This window comes from Neolamprologus multifasciatus, chromosome 10, assembly GCF_963576455.1.
Source record: "Neolamprologus multifasciatus chromosome 10, fNeoMul1.2, whole genome shotgun sequence".
Taxonomy (NCBI): Eukaryota; Metazoa; Chordata; class Actinopteri; order Cichliformes; family Cichlidae; genus Neolamprologus; species Neolamprologus multifasciatus.
Window position 1 is genome coordinate 17,171,321 of NC_140448.1, and position 16,073 is coordinate 17,187,393.

Genomic DNA, 16,073 nt, shown 5'->3' on the forward strand with positions numbered 1-16,073 from the left:
GAGACTCATAGATCATTTACACCAAAGTGCAGAAAACTGGGACACTAGCCTTCCGGGGCCATTAGACCATTACCCATAATGCCCCCTCACTTTTACCTCGAGATGAGAAAAACGGGCAAGTTAAAGTTCTGTCACTGAACAGTGAAAAAAAAAGGTGATCAGTTTCTGAAAGTGTCTCAATGCTGGATCATTCTGGCCCTGGAAGACGTTGAAACAACACATAACAGTGGTCAAATTGCACAAATCACTAGGTTTCTGCACAGCTTATAAGCAGCTTGAATCAGAATATCAGCACCTGGAAAATCCCCATTAATATCTGCTCATTTGTAGCCAAACAGCAGACAACAAAGTCAAGCTCAACCGGCAGTGCTGCACAACAGCTGTCATCAGTGGCAGCCCACATGAGCTTAAGCCCTATCTAAGGCTCCTATTGGACAATCTCACATTAACTCGCTTGTAGTTGTTACCAATCTGCAAGCCACTTTGCACTCCCCTCTACTACAGCACCTCCTTTTTATTTGCCATTTTTGATTTTTACTAATGTCACGTTTGCTTTTATTGACACCTTCACTGCTCTTGCTCGGTCTTATTGGCAACCTCGCCATCTTTGGCATTCATGTATGTACATGAAAGGCTTTGGAAGTCTCAGGACAGAGCCATACCACCAAATATAAAATACAGCAGAAATAACATAATCGAAATAACAAGCTATACTTGTACTAAACGAAATAAGACTACTGGGAACTGTTATTGAATTGTGCATGTCCCACTCTTACCTTGGAGTGTGCTATTGAAAGGGTGTCCACCCAGACCCTCCATCCTCCCCATTCGTATTTGATGGCATGGTAGAGAAGGATCCTAAATATGTTGTACACCATCTCGGTTATTTTCTGCTCTTCTGGGTTCTTGGGGTTGATGTATCCGAGGGAGAACATCCAGTCCTGCCACACGGAGCACTGCAGCAAGCAGCTGGTGCACAAAACAGGCAGCATGTGAGATGAGCTGTAGCATGAGTTTGATTTCAAAATAAAAGCCACAGTGAGGAGCTAATGAACACGGCTGGATAAGTGCAGGTACAGTGATTTGTGTGCTTTTTACCGGCGATTCTCGCGGCTGTTACTGAAGAGTTTTATCATGTCAGAAAGAAAAAGTCTCCTGACTTCCATCAGCTCCACACTGGGACTGGAGTTCTTCAGCAAGGTGGCCACCACTTTCAGAATCACTGGGTGTGAGGTAAAAAGAAAACCAAGTAAAGGTAAGAGAAGAACAAGATGAGAGAGAAGGAGAAGCAAATACTTTTAAAGCATTTGGAATGAGATCAAGAAGTGGAAGATGGCAGCAGTGTCAGCTTCTCAATTTACGCTTTGTTGTTTGTTTACTCGCATTAAGAAAAGGCAAAACAAACAAAACACTCCGTTACTGGCAGACCAAAGACCGCAGAGAGACACAGATGCGAGGTGAAGTGCTTATGCACTTACTGGGATTCTGGATCTTGACAGTGGAGTCAGGGTCTGGGTGTGGTTTGTGAACCACCTGAGTGCAGACCTGCTCAGTCAGAATCTGCACGGTTAGAAGATTGACAGCAGTCATTAAATTATAAACACACAGATCCCAACAACTCAGATCCGATGGCTTGATCCATTGTTATATTTACTGACATTCACCTACCTCGTACAGAGTATTGTAGGTGGTGATAGAGACGGTGTTGGTGTGCATCATCAGCCTCTCTCCCAGCAGCGTGAATAGGCTGTGTGTGTGCATGATCTCAACCTTTCTCCTGCAGGGAAACAAACACACACATTTGTAAAGGCTTTATGACAGTTGAAACTGACACTGATTGTCACTGACCGGGTGACGGTCTGATATTGGCAGGTGGCACCATGTGGCCCTGTCAGCTATGATGGGACCAGAGAGGATACGAATTGAATACCAACAAGAGAAATTAACAAGAGGCATTAACAATACGACGACACCATAGGAGGCAGCGGGGCAATGCTCATATGGCTGTGAATGATTAACTTTTATTAGTTACCTTGCCGGTGGGTAAAAATTGTGCTTATAAGAGGGTTTAAACTTGAGAGGCTCAGAAATCAGGGATGAATAACTTCTGAATATTTTACAATTGAATTAAATGAATAATGCTTGAAGCGCCTTCATATTCCTGACCAAAGCCTTTGGAGGATTTAATCACACGCGCATATACAGTGAAAATAACGAGTCACTTTAGCTACTATTGTGCCGTTTTAAATTATATTTTCCAAAAACATACTCTCATTTAGAGAAATTGGTTTTGACATACAGCTCAAACTTCCAACTTTGTTTTAAAAAATGGAATAAACTTGAGGCAAAATGGCTCATAAATAAAAGCATCATCTATATACCTGGCTGTCATAATAAGGCAAGTCTATAGATTCAGTGTAACTGTACTAAAGAAGCTGTTACCGAGTCTGGCAGGCTATTGTGGAGGATGGCAGTGAAGACGACTATGACAGGTATTAAACTACCGTGCTGTGTAAAAGTCTTGAGCTACTCCTCATTTCTTTATATTTTGCAGGGAAAATGGAAAAAAGATCCAGCGATTTACTGAAACGTGCAAACACACATGAAAGTACAGTGTTTGTACAATTCTGAGCCAAAATCTGTTGTAATTTCTTTAAGTAGTCTTCAGGAATAGTTCTCTGGGCTTCTTGAAGCACATTTGAAGCTCTTCTGTGGATGTTTGCTGCCTTTTATTCTGTTCTCTCCCACAATGACCCACACTTCAATAATGTTGAGGTCTGCGCTCTGGGGAGACCAATCCATGACTAATAGTCTCCCATCCAGACATGCTTTCAATGCACTGACAGTGTGTGGGACCACTGTCATTCTGGCAAAAAAGGCTGCTTTCCAGATGGCATTGCATGGTGGATCAAAATCTGGCGCGTTTCTGCATTTGTGCCACTGATTTTTAGTCCATTTCTTGTGTAATTTGGCACAATTCACTCTTTTTTTCCCCGTTTCCTCAAGTATGGCTTCTTGACAGCCACCCTTCCGCAGAGACCATTTCTGATGAGGTTTCAGGGAACCTAGATCTACCAAGTCTTGTGTCAGTTTATTGCTGGATTTTCTCCTATTCCTTAAGGACATAACTTTCAGATACTGCTGTAGATAGCTCAGCTGAACATGGTCAGGTACAAGGACCGGACTGAAAATGGCTGAAAAAGCAGCCAATGTCCAAAAAAACTTGGTAAACTTGAAAAGTCTGGAGAACTCAAGACCACTTTAAGGACTTGAGGGATGGCTCAAGACCTGCGCACAGTTCTGCATTACACTGCATGATTAAAGTAGGCCATTTGCCTTTTAGGAGTAGCTGCGCTTTGAGTTGACTGACAGCTGGAAAAAACCTTCCCAAGAAACACAGCAGCAGAAGTGTATTTATTTAAATATAAAGTCGACAGCTACCTAGATCGCTCTTACAGTGGACATCGCATGAACTTTAAAGATTTTGCTCTGGCTACATCAGACATTTATATTCTAACATGCAGTTCTGCTGGGAAATGTCTAGATAAGTTCAGGGTAAGATAATCTTTTATTCAAAATGTCACTGCCTTTTAAGACGTTATTATGGCAGAACCCTGATTTTTTTATTGTGCTTTCTTTTTTTAATATGAGAAATCAGATTATCAGTAAATCTAATCCCACCTGACAATGTTCAGTATATTTAAGAATATTTTAAGATTATTAGGAAAAAGCACTTTTTACTTTACTGTAACGTATGCATTATTGGCTTTACTATTTAATTTAAGACTGATGTACCGATTAGGATCAATATTAAATTTCCATATGCAATGAAATGACATGTAGACTGAAAGGGGCAGCCCTACGGGATGTTTGGCTAAAGCAGATGTTAAGTAGGTGGGGGGCTGACGGTGCAGGGCTCAGGTGCATTATGGCAGCCTGCTCTCATGTCAGGCAGCGAGAGGCGCGGCTGTCACATGGGATGAATAAATCCCCCAGCATTCACTGCTGCTCATCAAGGTTCCACCTCCCTGCCAGTGCACACTGTCAAAAGGATTATTCCGCCTGGACATGATGGCGAGGGCATTATCTTGGTGTACACACAAACAAACAGTCTTTCTAAGGTTCAGTGGAGACTGCACTGTTGCAGATTTACTGCAGTGTCTTTCCACACACTCAAACCTACACTATGCGTGGCACATCTCCACCTCCCTCCACTGATGCAGCATTTTGGGGGGGGTTTAGTAGTAAAAGATAAAAGGATTATAGGAAAATATCAAGTACTTCCTCACTTCAGTGCTGCAGAAAACCACACAAAGGAAATATACCAGGAAAGCTCAGCAAGCAGTACTGACTTGTGACCAAGGTGCTTGAGGAAGTAGCCCAGAACTTTGAGTGCCTGGACCCGGATACTCTCACTCTTAGAGGCCAGGAGCTTGCAGATTACCCTGTAACATGTGAGACAGAGTCACGGGTCAGAGAGACAGTTATAACATCTTTCTTTACTACAATAGCAAACATCAAGCAAACAAAAAAACAAGAGCAAAATTAGGGGTTCTTCGCTGTGTAGTAAACACCTGCTGCCTGAAACTCAGCAAACATTCTTAAGAGTCACAGTTTGCAACATGAGCGCTGACTGAAGCATTTTCTTCAAAGAAGCGTGCACACAGTACATCAAAATAAAAAAAGACGAACAAGCCACAGTTTGCAACTAGCTCTCTAGCAACAGAAGAGTTACCATAGCAACCAAAAAGACATCCATGTGTCGTTGTGCTTTGGGGGAATTACAAGCACAGCAAGGGTATGTCTTTGATAAAGGCTGCATAGTTCGAGCTACTCGAGATAGATATATATATAGTATTTGACCTGAGCACTTAGTAAAGCAATCCCATGTAGGGAATCTCTTTCATTATTAGAAACATTACAATGTGAAACTACAGGAATTTTATCTGAATTAAACAATTAAACTAATACTATTGAGTAAATTTTAAATCCATGTCTAAATCTTTCACTGGTTTTAGAAAGGGGCTTCATACCAAAAACCAACACATCCCCCCCCCTCCCCCTTCTTTTACTGTAAAGCAGCCCACTGTGAAAACATTCACATTTTATGGATGATGAACAGAACAGACTGACACAAGGGTAATTACTAGAGTGGTGCTGATATATCAGTATCAGGATTTATAACATCCAATAAATGAAACTTTAAAAAGTAAAGAAGAGATGGGAGAAACACCCTTCAACCACGAATACTGACATTGCACAGTTTGTCCACCAGAAGGCACAAGCGTTTGCAACACCACAAATAAAACCAGCTAGGCAGTCAGGCAGAGCATAAGTAATATTTGGCTTTTGAATATCTACACATATCTGTTTATGTTTTGTGCATTGGAAAATTGCACAAAAAACTGGCCAATATGTCAGATATATAAATAACCAAATATTGATCTTAAAAATCCTATATCAGTCGTGCTCATCCCATCTCAGTTTTCCCACATTCAATTAGTCTGCTGTGACAAAGGAACTCTTCTTATGAACCAAAGAAACACATGCGCCCATCCGCCCAAACTCCTATACCACCAGGAGCTGAGCAACCAAACTTGGCACATAGGTAAATCTTAGACTCCCGAAGGTTCTTATCTACATCAGATTATATAACATCATCATGTTGCCTTCTAGCCACCTGCCAACAGGTTAAAATGGTCAGTTTTTAGCATTTATACACCCATATCACCCTTTAAAAGCATTGTACAATTTTTATTTTATGACACTAACATTTAACTCATCTACAAAAGTTAAATTACGCATGATGAAATTATGACGCTATCATGCTGCCTGGTAACCAAGTAGCAATTTGTTAAACTGCCATATTTTCAACCTTTATGCACCTATAAAACCTTATGAAAGCATCCTGTTGTTTTAATTTCAAACACTAAATTGCCAAGAAACAAACTAAAATGATTTTTTTTAATGTATAAACCACATCTACCATTCCTACTCTTTTAAAAGTTTGCCAAGAGCACAAGGAGGCAAATAGTAATAATAATAAGAAACACAACATCTATGACGCAGCAGTTTGGGGATTTATGAAAGATATTACACTTTTCTGAAGGCACACTATCTACTTTAATTATTCATAATAAATCATGGGTTTTATTATAACAAAATAATATATAATACTAATATAGATATCGACATAGATGCATATGGATGCCTATGTTGACACAAACAGCATACCTCTAACCATAAACTTATTTTTTCAGGTTCTGGTGTTGTGTAAAACCTTTTTAATGTGTATGCAGATGTTTGAGCAGCATTCACCTTATGCCGTTTCTCTGGTCAAATGCGGGGATCATGGACGCCGGGTGTTCAGACATAAGGGCCACTAACAGCTGGAGCACGTCGTGAATATTCTCATCCTGCAAAGAAAGGAAAGACGAAGCAGGTGAGATGGAGAAAGCCCTGTGGGACAGACGGACACAGGGTTAAGAGGACAACGACAGAGTTGTAAGGGTGGACGCGGAGGGGTGGATTACAGAATAGCAGGTGGTATTTCAGAGCAAGAATAGATATAATTGTTATAGAAGAGAACATTCTGTTCAGTTCATTGTTGCTCCATTTTTCATGCGGTCACAGCACTGAAGCTGACTCACACTCACTCGTTTAAGTGGACCATAACTTCAGCCCACAAATTATAATGCACATTTTGCCACCAGCTCCACTCAACCGCTCTCACAGTCTCTCCGTTTCCCTCTTTTGCCCTCTCTCAGTGTCTATTTTAATACAGAATTTAGCATTTACCTCATGCATGGTCAGTAGATAGTTGAGAATGCTCTGCAGCTCGTCCTCCTTCACGCCCCGATCCTGTGAAAACCAGACATTCAGTTAAACATTCGTGATCTCCTGTTGTTTTTTACCTCTTATTAACTACACACCGCTTCATTAATTCTGTTCCTGGCTGCATTTTTAACATGAAGCAGTAACAACCTCCTTACACACACGCAAATACAGGAACAAATCAATATCAGAGCGCACAAACACAAAAGCTACAGTGTTTTATTCACACTGCAAATCTATAATGCAATTCTCCACACACACATTTTAGATTAAGCCAACAGTCCCCAGGAGAAAAAACAGCAGAGGACATAATAGGAAAAGAAAGCTAAAAAAGAAGCGATTTCTCGGATCTTATGCGATGAAGATCACGGTAAATCGGTTTCTCTCATTTTACCTTGAGTATGAGTTGTTTGAGGAAGAGGAGCATGAAGGCTCTGAGTGAGATGATCTCCTTTTGGGACGGTCGTGGTCCATCTAGACAAAGACGCGCAAACACAAAATTAATTTCCTGTTAAAAATACATTTTTAAACTCGATAATGATCGGCTAAATAAGCCCACCACTGAGCCTTGGTGTTTACTGATATTGGATTTTATTAGGCTTCCTGGAGAGCAGAGAAAAACACGTTAACACAAACACGCTCGCACACACTCACTCTGCTATATGACTGTAAATAACTGTCATTAACTCTAGTGGCAATTTGGATATTTTATGATTGTACTAATCTAACGTATTACAGCAAAGACGCAGTAATTCACAACAATGTGATCCAAACCAAACAACCGCTGTAATCCACTGTATATACTTTACAGCTTTGGTACTGGATCAGTTGTTTGCTGTGGTGGTTTACACAGAGATAATCGAGCTTAAAAAACACAAAAGCATCTGACGCACAGCACAAGGGTCTGAAATCGGCCGCATTCTTCAAGCGCTCCATTTTGCCGTGACTCATTCATTCAACTGACACAGGCCTTTATTAGCCAATGGGTTCTTTAAAGGGACACTTCACCCCAAAAATCAAGCATACAAGTATTTACTCTGGCCTGTGGTACTATTGAACTGTCCATCGCGAACTCAAACGTCTGTAAAAACGAGCCTGTACAGCGCATCTGCAAATCCACCGAGCACACAAAGAAGCCCTTAAATAACCAACACATTCCCCTTCCATTAGGCCAAAAATGTGCACCCATTAAACACTGTGAGTAATGAAGGCTTCAGGAAAATGGTCAACATACTTGTCAAAAGATATGTTCTCCCCTTGAGCAATTATTTTTCCAATGTGGCAAAACCTGCACTGTATGCAGGAGGGAAAAGAGCTGTCGACTACTCTGTTACGAGTTTTAGTCACATCCATCACGCTGGTACAATGAATGAAGTGAAAGATTTTCTATTATTTATCTGCATAGTTTAATTTATGAAGATTAACTTACAGCAATGTAGAACTATGTAAAGATGAAAGCAGCGCCCTGTTGATTTAATGCTGTGCCATTTTTTGTTTGTTTTTTAAACCAAATGATGCAAAAATGATTTCAAATGTATTTTTGAGAGCGCCACAGTGTGTTTCTTGTCCCGCCTCCCTCCACTCATCCCCAACCAGTCACGACAGATGGCCGCCTGTCCCTGACACTGGTTCTGCTGGAGGTTTCTTCTTGTTAAAAGGGAGTTTTTCCTTCCCCCTGTTATCGAGTTCTTGCTCATAGGGAGGTCATCTGATTGTTGGGTTTCTCTGTATTATTGTGGTGTCTTTACCTTGAAATATAAAGCAGACTGAGGAGACTGTTGTGGTGACTTGGCGGTATATAACTAAAATTGAATTATTATAGTTCTGTTAAGGTTCAGGAAAAGGTGCATGCTTTCTATAGCAGATACATCTAGAACTGGGCAACTTACACACACACACACACACACACACACACACACACACACACACACACACACACACGCAAAAAGAGCAATAGTGTTTGTTCCTTCTGACATTTAGTTCCGTCAAAGCTTCACAAATCTATCACTTTTAAAATGATTAAGACAAAAAAACTGACAACTCAGATGATGGCATTAAATTTTAATTGATGTAACTGTATTTCATTCTTTTTTTTTTTAAGTGTTTAATGTGCACGTCAGATACAGTTGAATTTATAGCTGTGATGAATCGGCTCAAAACAGCTGCCAAATAACTAGCTAATGGAAAGCGGTGCCAGGCAGCCTAAAAATGCATTGATTTAGATCAAAACAAGAATGATATAAGACCCACCCTTCAAAAACAAGGATATTTATCCACTGCAGTCAGATAAAGTTCCCTTCTTCCTTTCCTACTTTTTTTTACTTATTCTCCATTTTCCTCAACTAATCTATTTTTTGTATTGATGCCTTTAGCAACCAAGCACCCACAATGCAACCCAATAAACCTCAAATGCTATGTGTCCTTATCACTCCCGACAGAATTGTTCTGTTTATTAGAACCAGTAAACATTTATGATGTCCAGTTTGTGTGCATTTGTCATTTCACACGTTGCTGTGTCAGGGTGTTTGAAACTATCCTTTATTATGTATTCCTCAAAGGAAGAGAAATACAATCGCAAACAGTGTTTATTGTAAACGGAATAAAATGCACCACGTCCTCTCAGAAGCAAGACTTGACCCACTGTTGCTTAGCCAGCAGAAGTGGGCTCACGAGAAACATAAAAGGCCGAGGGTGTGAAAGGAAGACGATGTGAAGCCTGTCCCTCCATTTCTTTGTCACGCTCTGTTGCCCTTCAATCACGCGAGTGTGTACGTGTTTCAGTCTGTTCTCCTGCTCTTCACGGAGCCAAAACATGACACCCAAGCAATCCACTGCGATCCATCATCCTTATCTGTCAAGCTGGTGCGTGTAGCCTGAACGGTGACACTGACCATCCATCATGTTTACCCAGCCACTCTGCATTAAATGACCAGGTGAAAGCAGTGTGAGTGGAACCTCCTTATTTAAAGCTCTTTTGTCATAAGACGCCTTGAATAAAGCTTATATTCTTCTAAACAGATTTCCTTGGGCAGGTTTAATTACCATTACTTACTCTTTGAAATTAATTTTCGTCTTTGTGTGCTCCTAGTCTGGCTGCACAGTTTTATCTAGTCTAATTTACGATAACAAACGAGTAGTTTTTATTTTAACTGGATAATGGCAAGCTTTCGAGAGATAAAGAGGTTTAAAGTGGTGCGATTTTGTTCTGACTTTGGGCCCTTTGCCACAACTACACACACACAAACACACACTTCAGATTTGATCTAAAAAGAAAATGAATTTCCTCAAGATTTGCCCATTTTACAACAATTAACACAAAGTACATAGAACAAGTCACGAAAGGTGGCTGAACGAGGCTTAATACATAAAGAAAAAAGTGAATAGACAGAAATAAAAGAGATTTGTCATGACTAAGACACTCACTGGCCATTTTATTAGGTATACCTGTCAGCTCATAACAACCTGAAGAATGGCCAGTTTACTTTGAGCTGACAGGAAGACAACAGTAACTCAAATAATCACTCGTCACAACCGAGGTATTATTGCAGAAGAGCATCTCTGACTGCAGATCGACTACAAGCAACAGAAGACCACAATAGGGACAATTGATATTAAACAAAAACTTGCCAAAATTGATAATCACCTGATCAATTTCATTTTAATGACAAAATCAAAATTTAGTGTGAAACATGAACATGAAAGCACGGCTCCATCCTGCCTTGTATAGTCGGTTCAGACTGATGGTGGCGTAATGGGCAGTGGAGGATATTTTCTCGGCACACTTCAGGTCCTTTGGTACCAACTGAGCATGGTTTAAACACCACAGCCTACTTGATTGACTATTGTTGCACACCATGTCCTTCAATTTAAGTGTACCACCTCCTGTACCACCATGTCACAAAGCTCAAATCATATCAAAATGCTTTATGAAACATGACAAGGAGTTCACCGTCATCAAATGGTCTCACCATTCACCAGATCCAGGCGAGCAAATTTGGGATGTGATGGAACAGAAGGCTCTCATCACAACAAAACTCTTTGAGGCTATCACGTCAATGCAGAAAGAAAATGTCAGAGGAATGCTTCCAGGACCTCACTGAATCTCTGACATGAAGAATTAAGGCAGCTCTGGAGGGAAAATGAGCTCCAGCCTGGTACTAACAAGTCATACGTTAAGTGTCCGCTGAGCGTAATTCATTTAGAGCCCCCCCTTTTTTTTTAATTCAGTGGAGGACATCTGATTATAGTTAATGCAATTTAAGAGCAAAAGACCCAAGAGGTTTTATTGTGAAGACTACACACTCTTTTCTTGGAACTTCCAACCACCATCTAATTTAGCCATTTGTAAAATACACAGTTAAAGGAATTTGGTATTTTAAGCTCAGTCCAAGGCTGGTGCAAGACGAAAAAGAAAATACTAAAAATACAAAATGATCCTTCCAACTCGGATTCAAGCCCATTCCTTCAGCTAGTTGAATGCATTTTTATCCACAAAGCTCATGGTATGATCAACATAACTGTCCATTACTATGCAAATGAGTGCATATCACATTCATACAGTATAGTCAAGTGCATACATTTGCAGGCTTTCAAACCACAACTAGCTGCTTTTAGCTTTGAACTACAGTACGAATGTGTCTGAGGCTAATTGCTGCTATACTGTTATCTGCGCCTTTTTTTATGGGGCTAAATCCCAGCAGGCAAACAGTAATATCGCCAAACAGAAAAGAAGCCAGACAGCCACTTGATTAGAAATTCCAAAAGCTCCCTTGGATCTGCCAATCACATGTCTGTTACCATGGAGACATGGGATGCGTACTCATAGTCAGCGGAGGGTCCCGGGCAAAAGGAGAGGTTGATTAAAGTGTGAGACTTCCTCCGACCTTTTGCTGCTACAGAGCGTGACAACAGCGGCGGTGCTAGCACTGCTAGCTGTTCCCTGCTCTATTACAAAGGCAAAGAAAATTGAATATCTGAGTCAGCCCTGTGTTATTTTAAAATAGATATGTTTTATAGTGGCTTTATTAAAAAAAAAAAAAACATGGACAAATCTTTGAGACCTTTTTCCAAAAACACTGCATTCACAAGAAGCACAAGGTGTGGGTACATTTACGGAAATATAAAAGATTTATTTACACAGGTGTCACAGCTATCACCTGTTCTGTTCTTAAGAAATAAAATGCAGCAGCTGGAAAAGAGAACATGCAGCGCCTGCTTCTGAAATGGTCTTATTCACTCTTAAATACACAAAAGAAGCTGCTCAACCATTCCCATAAAAACCAGTGGTTGTTGAGAAAAACTATATGTGTGTGTCTGTGTGTGTATACATGTACTACTCATACTGTGGAGGCATAAATCTGTTTCACACTGTGGAGAACTGCAAAAGAAAGTATTGGTGATCAAAAGAAAGTGCCCATAATGTAGATATCTTAATAAAATTTATATTTTAGTCCAAAGATTTAGGTTAGGTCAAGTTCAGTTTATTTTTAGAGTCACTTGGATGAGTGACGAATAGTTTCTCCCACTGAAAAACCACGTCCAGATGAACAGACTCAACTTTGGGGGATTTACTTACCTGGATGATTGAGCATACATCAAGACAACTGTGTAATATATAGCAGAAATGATAATTTTCTTTACTGTATATACATTCATAGCTTTAACTATTTGAAATGACTGTGAGTACGATGTCACTGCAAATTTGTACGGCAATTTGAAGTTGTTAATCACTTATTCAGGTATTGAGGTGACCTTTAGTTTTCAACTGTCAGCAAAAACTCCCTTTCACAATCTAAAAACCTCTTGAGCTGCATTTCTAAAACATTTTCTTTTGCAAGACCCGTCTTTTAACAAAAAAGCAAGTGCACCACTATTACAGCACAATAAAAATCAAATGAAAATGATTAACAAGAAGCTCAAAATTACTGCTCATAACTGTGAAAGAAAACATTCCTTAAATCTCACATAATCATGATTTTAAGAGTCGTTTAAATGTTAAACTGATGTGGTTCAAACGGGCAAGTGTCAGGCTTTTAAGAAGAGAATATTTTACTGTATATTCTAGCAAATTTCTTCTGTCTCAGCTCTGAATTATTTACTCTCTATTTTAAGTGTGAAAGTCATTTGTTAACCGAGACAACAAAAACAACAACGCCACGAGGGAGGAGACGAAGCGTTTTAACGCAACCAAGGAAAGAAGGAAGTCATTAACAGGCGTGTAAAGGTAACAATTATCATATTAATTTAGAAATAATGGAGATTTAGAGCAAAACACAGTAAAAGAAACTTCCTGGATAGACGACTGGAAGCCTTTATGTGGTCATGTATTAATGCTAGAAAGTCTGTTAAACTAAGGTAATAGACCAGCTAAACTGCGCATTAGTTTGGCTGTAACTGTATTAGTTCTGTGATGTGTGTGACAGCAGCCTCTTTATATATTTGAATCACAGAGGATGGGATCTGACAAATTAGAAAAAAAAATTAAAGAAGCAAAGCCAGAGCAGCTGTGGCTCAGTCCACATAACAAACTGTCCTTGGACCTGATACTGAACCCCTGCGCACAATTTATCACTAGTGTGTGTGTGTGTGTGGCAGAGTGCACCGTATGCACTGTCTTTGAGTCCCTAGTGGTGAAGTGATGGAAATACTGTGAGCATGTGAGCATGTGAGCTGTGAGCCTAAGGGACTGTCATTGCTCCTTATTCACTCTTGTCTTTCTTCTTACAGCGAGCATGCCTTTGTGTTCATGCAAACTGTGTGCACTGCAAACATACCAAGACCTTTGGGGGTGATTCCACTGCACTCCAGGGGGTTGATTGCCCAGTAGTAGTACTTCAGAGTGTGCATCAGCTGCAGGACAGTGCCGATGCGGCGAATGGTGGTGTAGATGGTGGCAGTGCCGATGAACTCCGATGACAGGTATGTGTACAGGGACAGCTGGACCTGGATATACACAAAATACATTTAAACAATACATGCACGGTACGTGCGTTGTCTTTATATGCGCATGTTGACGGACAAGTAGTTTGGACAGAGAAATAAATCATCACTTTGTGTTTATGATATTCATGAAAAAAGCTGTTTAACAGTGAAAGGACGGCCACAGCGGAAACTTCCCTCCAGTAAAAGCACCAGTGTTTTCCTGCTTTGCGTTATTTTGATGTTTCTGTGCCTGAAGCTCTTCGAGCCTCATCTGAGGAGCCAGTTACTGACTCTGGCATTTGAGGCGTGCGTTCTCCAATCTCTAATTTGCTCCTTTCCTCCTTTTATGTTCCGTTTTTAAAAAAAAAAGTTCCCCCCCTTCTATTGATATTCCACTAACCAATCCTCTCAATTGCACTTTCCTCGATTGGAGCGTGCTGTATGCTCAGAAATCTCTGAGCTCATTACAGTGACCGTGACGCTAAGGACCAGCCTTAACGAGTTAGCTCTGTTTAAACGGATGAAATTAGCAGGGTGCCACTGCCTGACCATACCACATCACAGCTCATCTAAAAAGGAGAGTGCACTCAGATGACTTAAATGGCCTTCATTATATTACATTTCACACATTAAGCTGTTTATCTGGTGCAATTTAAAACCATCTCAGCAGAACATACGAAAATTCTTGATCGTATTGCAACACTTTGGGCTCCGCTGCTCCAACAATGGCTTATTAAAACAAAAACAAGAAGAATATATATTCCTCCCTCTCTGAAAGGAATGTGTTTACCAGGAGAAATGGGCTCTTTTAAAACTGAGCAGGGGACACATTATGAGAGACGGGCGATGTGACTCACATGTGATTTCTTCAAGTGTTTCATTAAGTCCTGAACATGACCGAGGCTATTTTTGCCAATAACGAAGGTAATGATAATACACTGAGAGGCAGAAAATAATAACACTCAGCAGGAGGCAGAACGGTACAAAGGAATTAAGATTAAAGGATTTTAAGATTTCTTGTGTGTGTGGGGCTGCTTAGTATGTTTATTATGCTGTTCTTATTGTGACCCTTCTTAATTATTATCATGTAATAAGAACTTATCGTCTTTCCTGCAGTGGCACTCCATTGCAGGTAAAAAAAACCCAATATATAATCACATACTTCAGTCACTTTGAATCCCTGAGATAAAAGCCAAGCTCAATACGCTGTATTTGTACAGTGTTGCATTCTGACATTCGCACACTCCTCCGTCTCCTGAGAAGCTTGCATAGCTTCTGTTTTTACTCCAGGACGCCGTCGGCTGCACCGCTATACCCAGAGGCCAATCAGCTCACAGGGTCAGAGGGAAGGAGACAGGGAGCCAGGAAGATTTGAGAATAAATGGAGGCAAGAGCTGAGGGGCCCTTCAGCGATGCCACATCAAGTTCAGAGTGAGGAGGAAAAGAGGAACAACACATCGCTCTCTGTCCCGAGGTCTTTTCAAATGTCACTTTTTCTTTTTGTTTCCCCTCGTTCGCGTGTTCTGTCCTTCTTCTGTGTAATGCCCCAGCCCCTCCCCCCAATGTCTTTTTCCATCCTTGTTTATTATATTATTGTAAAGGGCAAAAGCCAGTGAGAGATATCAGCCCCTCCTTCATTTTTCTTTTATGATGTTTACATGTCTCTCTTTTTTCCCGAATTCAGACCAAACCTAGAGTACACAATAATCAGAAAAAAAACAGTATCTCTTGCTTTCTTTTTATGTTTTATGTTCTTCCCTCTGCTGGTTATCTTTTACAGGCCTCCAGACCTTTATTTTCTTTGCGGCAAGGTCATGTAAAACACACTCGCACACATTTTTAGGAGATGCCTGAAAATAAACAGACCTTGGCGGGGGTGTGTATCCAGATGGCAGCGTTGAAGAGGACATGGTCACAGAGCTGTTTGAGGAGTGGCGCTCCATGAGGTAAACCATCCAGATACTTGGCAAAGGACAGGAACTGCTCAAGCACTGCCCTGGTGATGTGGACCCGTGAAGACTAGGAAAAGAGCACGCAATCATAACAAGCTGATAAACACTGTTATTTAAATTCTTATTATTAATGTTTTATTTGCTGTCATCCTACAGTACAGCCAGTGTAACCGTGGATACAGCCAATCACCTGCTGAATGACGCTTTTCAATACATAATTTTAGGTACCTAAGCTAGAGGTCAACACAGGTCTCAGGTAATTAATTTACACCATCTGTTTTGTTAAGAAGTGTGCATATGATATTGCTGTCTCTTTCCTCTGCACATTTCAATCTTTGCACAACAACCTCTAATACCTATAAATAT

General features: G+C 40.5%; 1 protein-coding gene across 19 annotated transcripts in view; it reads right to left on the bottom strand.

Annotated features, from left to right (window-relative positions):
- The window catches only part of nbeaa (neurobeachin a), a 98,138-nt gene that overhangs the window by 29,605 nt on the left and 52,460 nt on the right, over window positions 1-16,073 (bottom strand). For all 19 annotated transcript variants that reach the window (XM_085173791.1, XM_085173790.1, XM_085173789.1 and 16 more), the window contains exons 12-21: window positions 15,622-15,774; window positions 13,608-13,776; window positions 7,229-7,308; window positions 6,799-6,861; window positions 6,319-6,416; window positions 4,353-4,445; window positions 1,669-1,777; window positions 1,479-1,560; window positions 1,099-1,222; window positions 777-969 (exon numbers count right to left, since the gene is read on the bottom strand). In XM_085173791.1, the coding sequence (XP_085029917.1) occupies window positions 777-969; window positions 1,099-1,222; window positions 1,479-1,560; window positions 1,669-1,777; window positions 4,353-4,445; window positions 6,319-6,416; window positions 6,799-6,861; window positions 7,229-7,308; window positions 13,608-13,776; window positions 15,622-15,774 (1,164 nt within the window). The remainder of the gene's footprint in view (window positions 1-776; window positions 970-1,098; window positions 1,223-1,478; window positions 1,561-1,668; window positions 1,778-4,352; window positions 4,446-6,318; window positions 6,417-6,798; window positions 6,862-7,228; window positions 7,309-13,607; window positions 13,777-15,621; window positions 15,775-16,073) is intronic.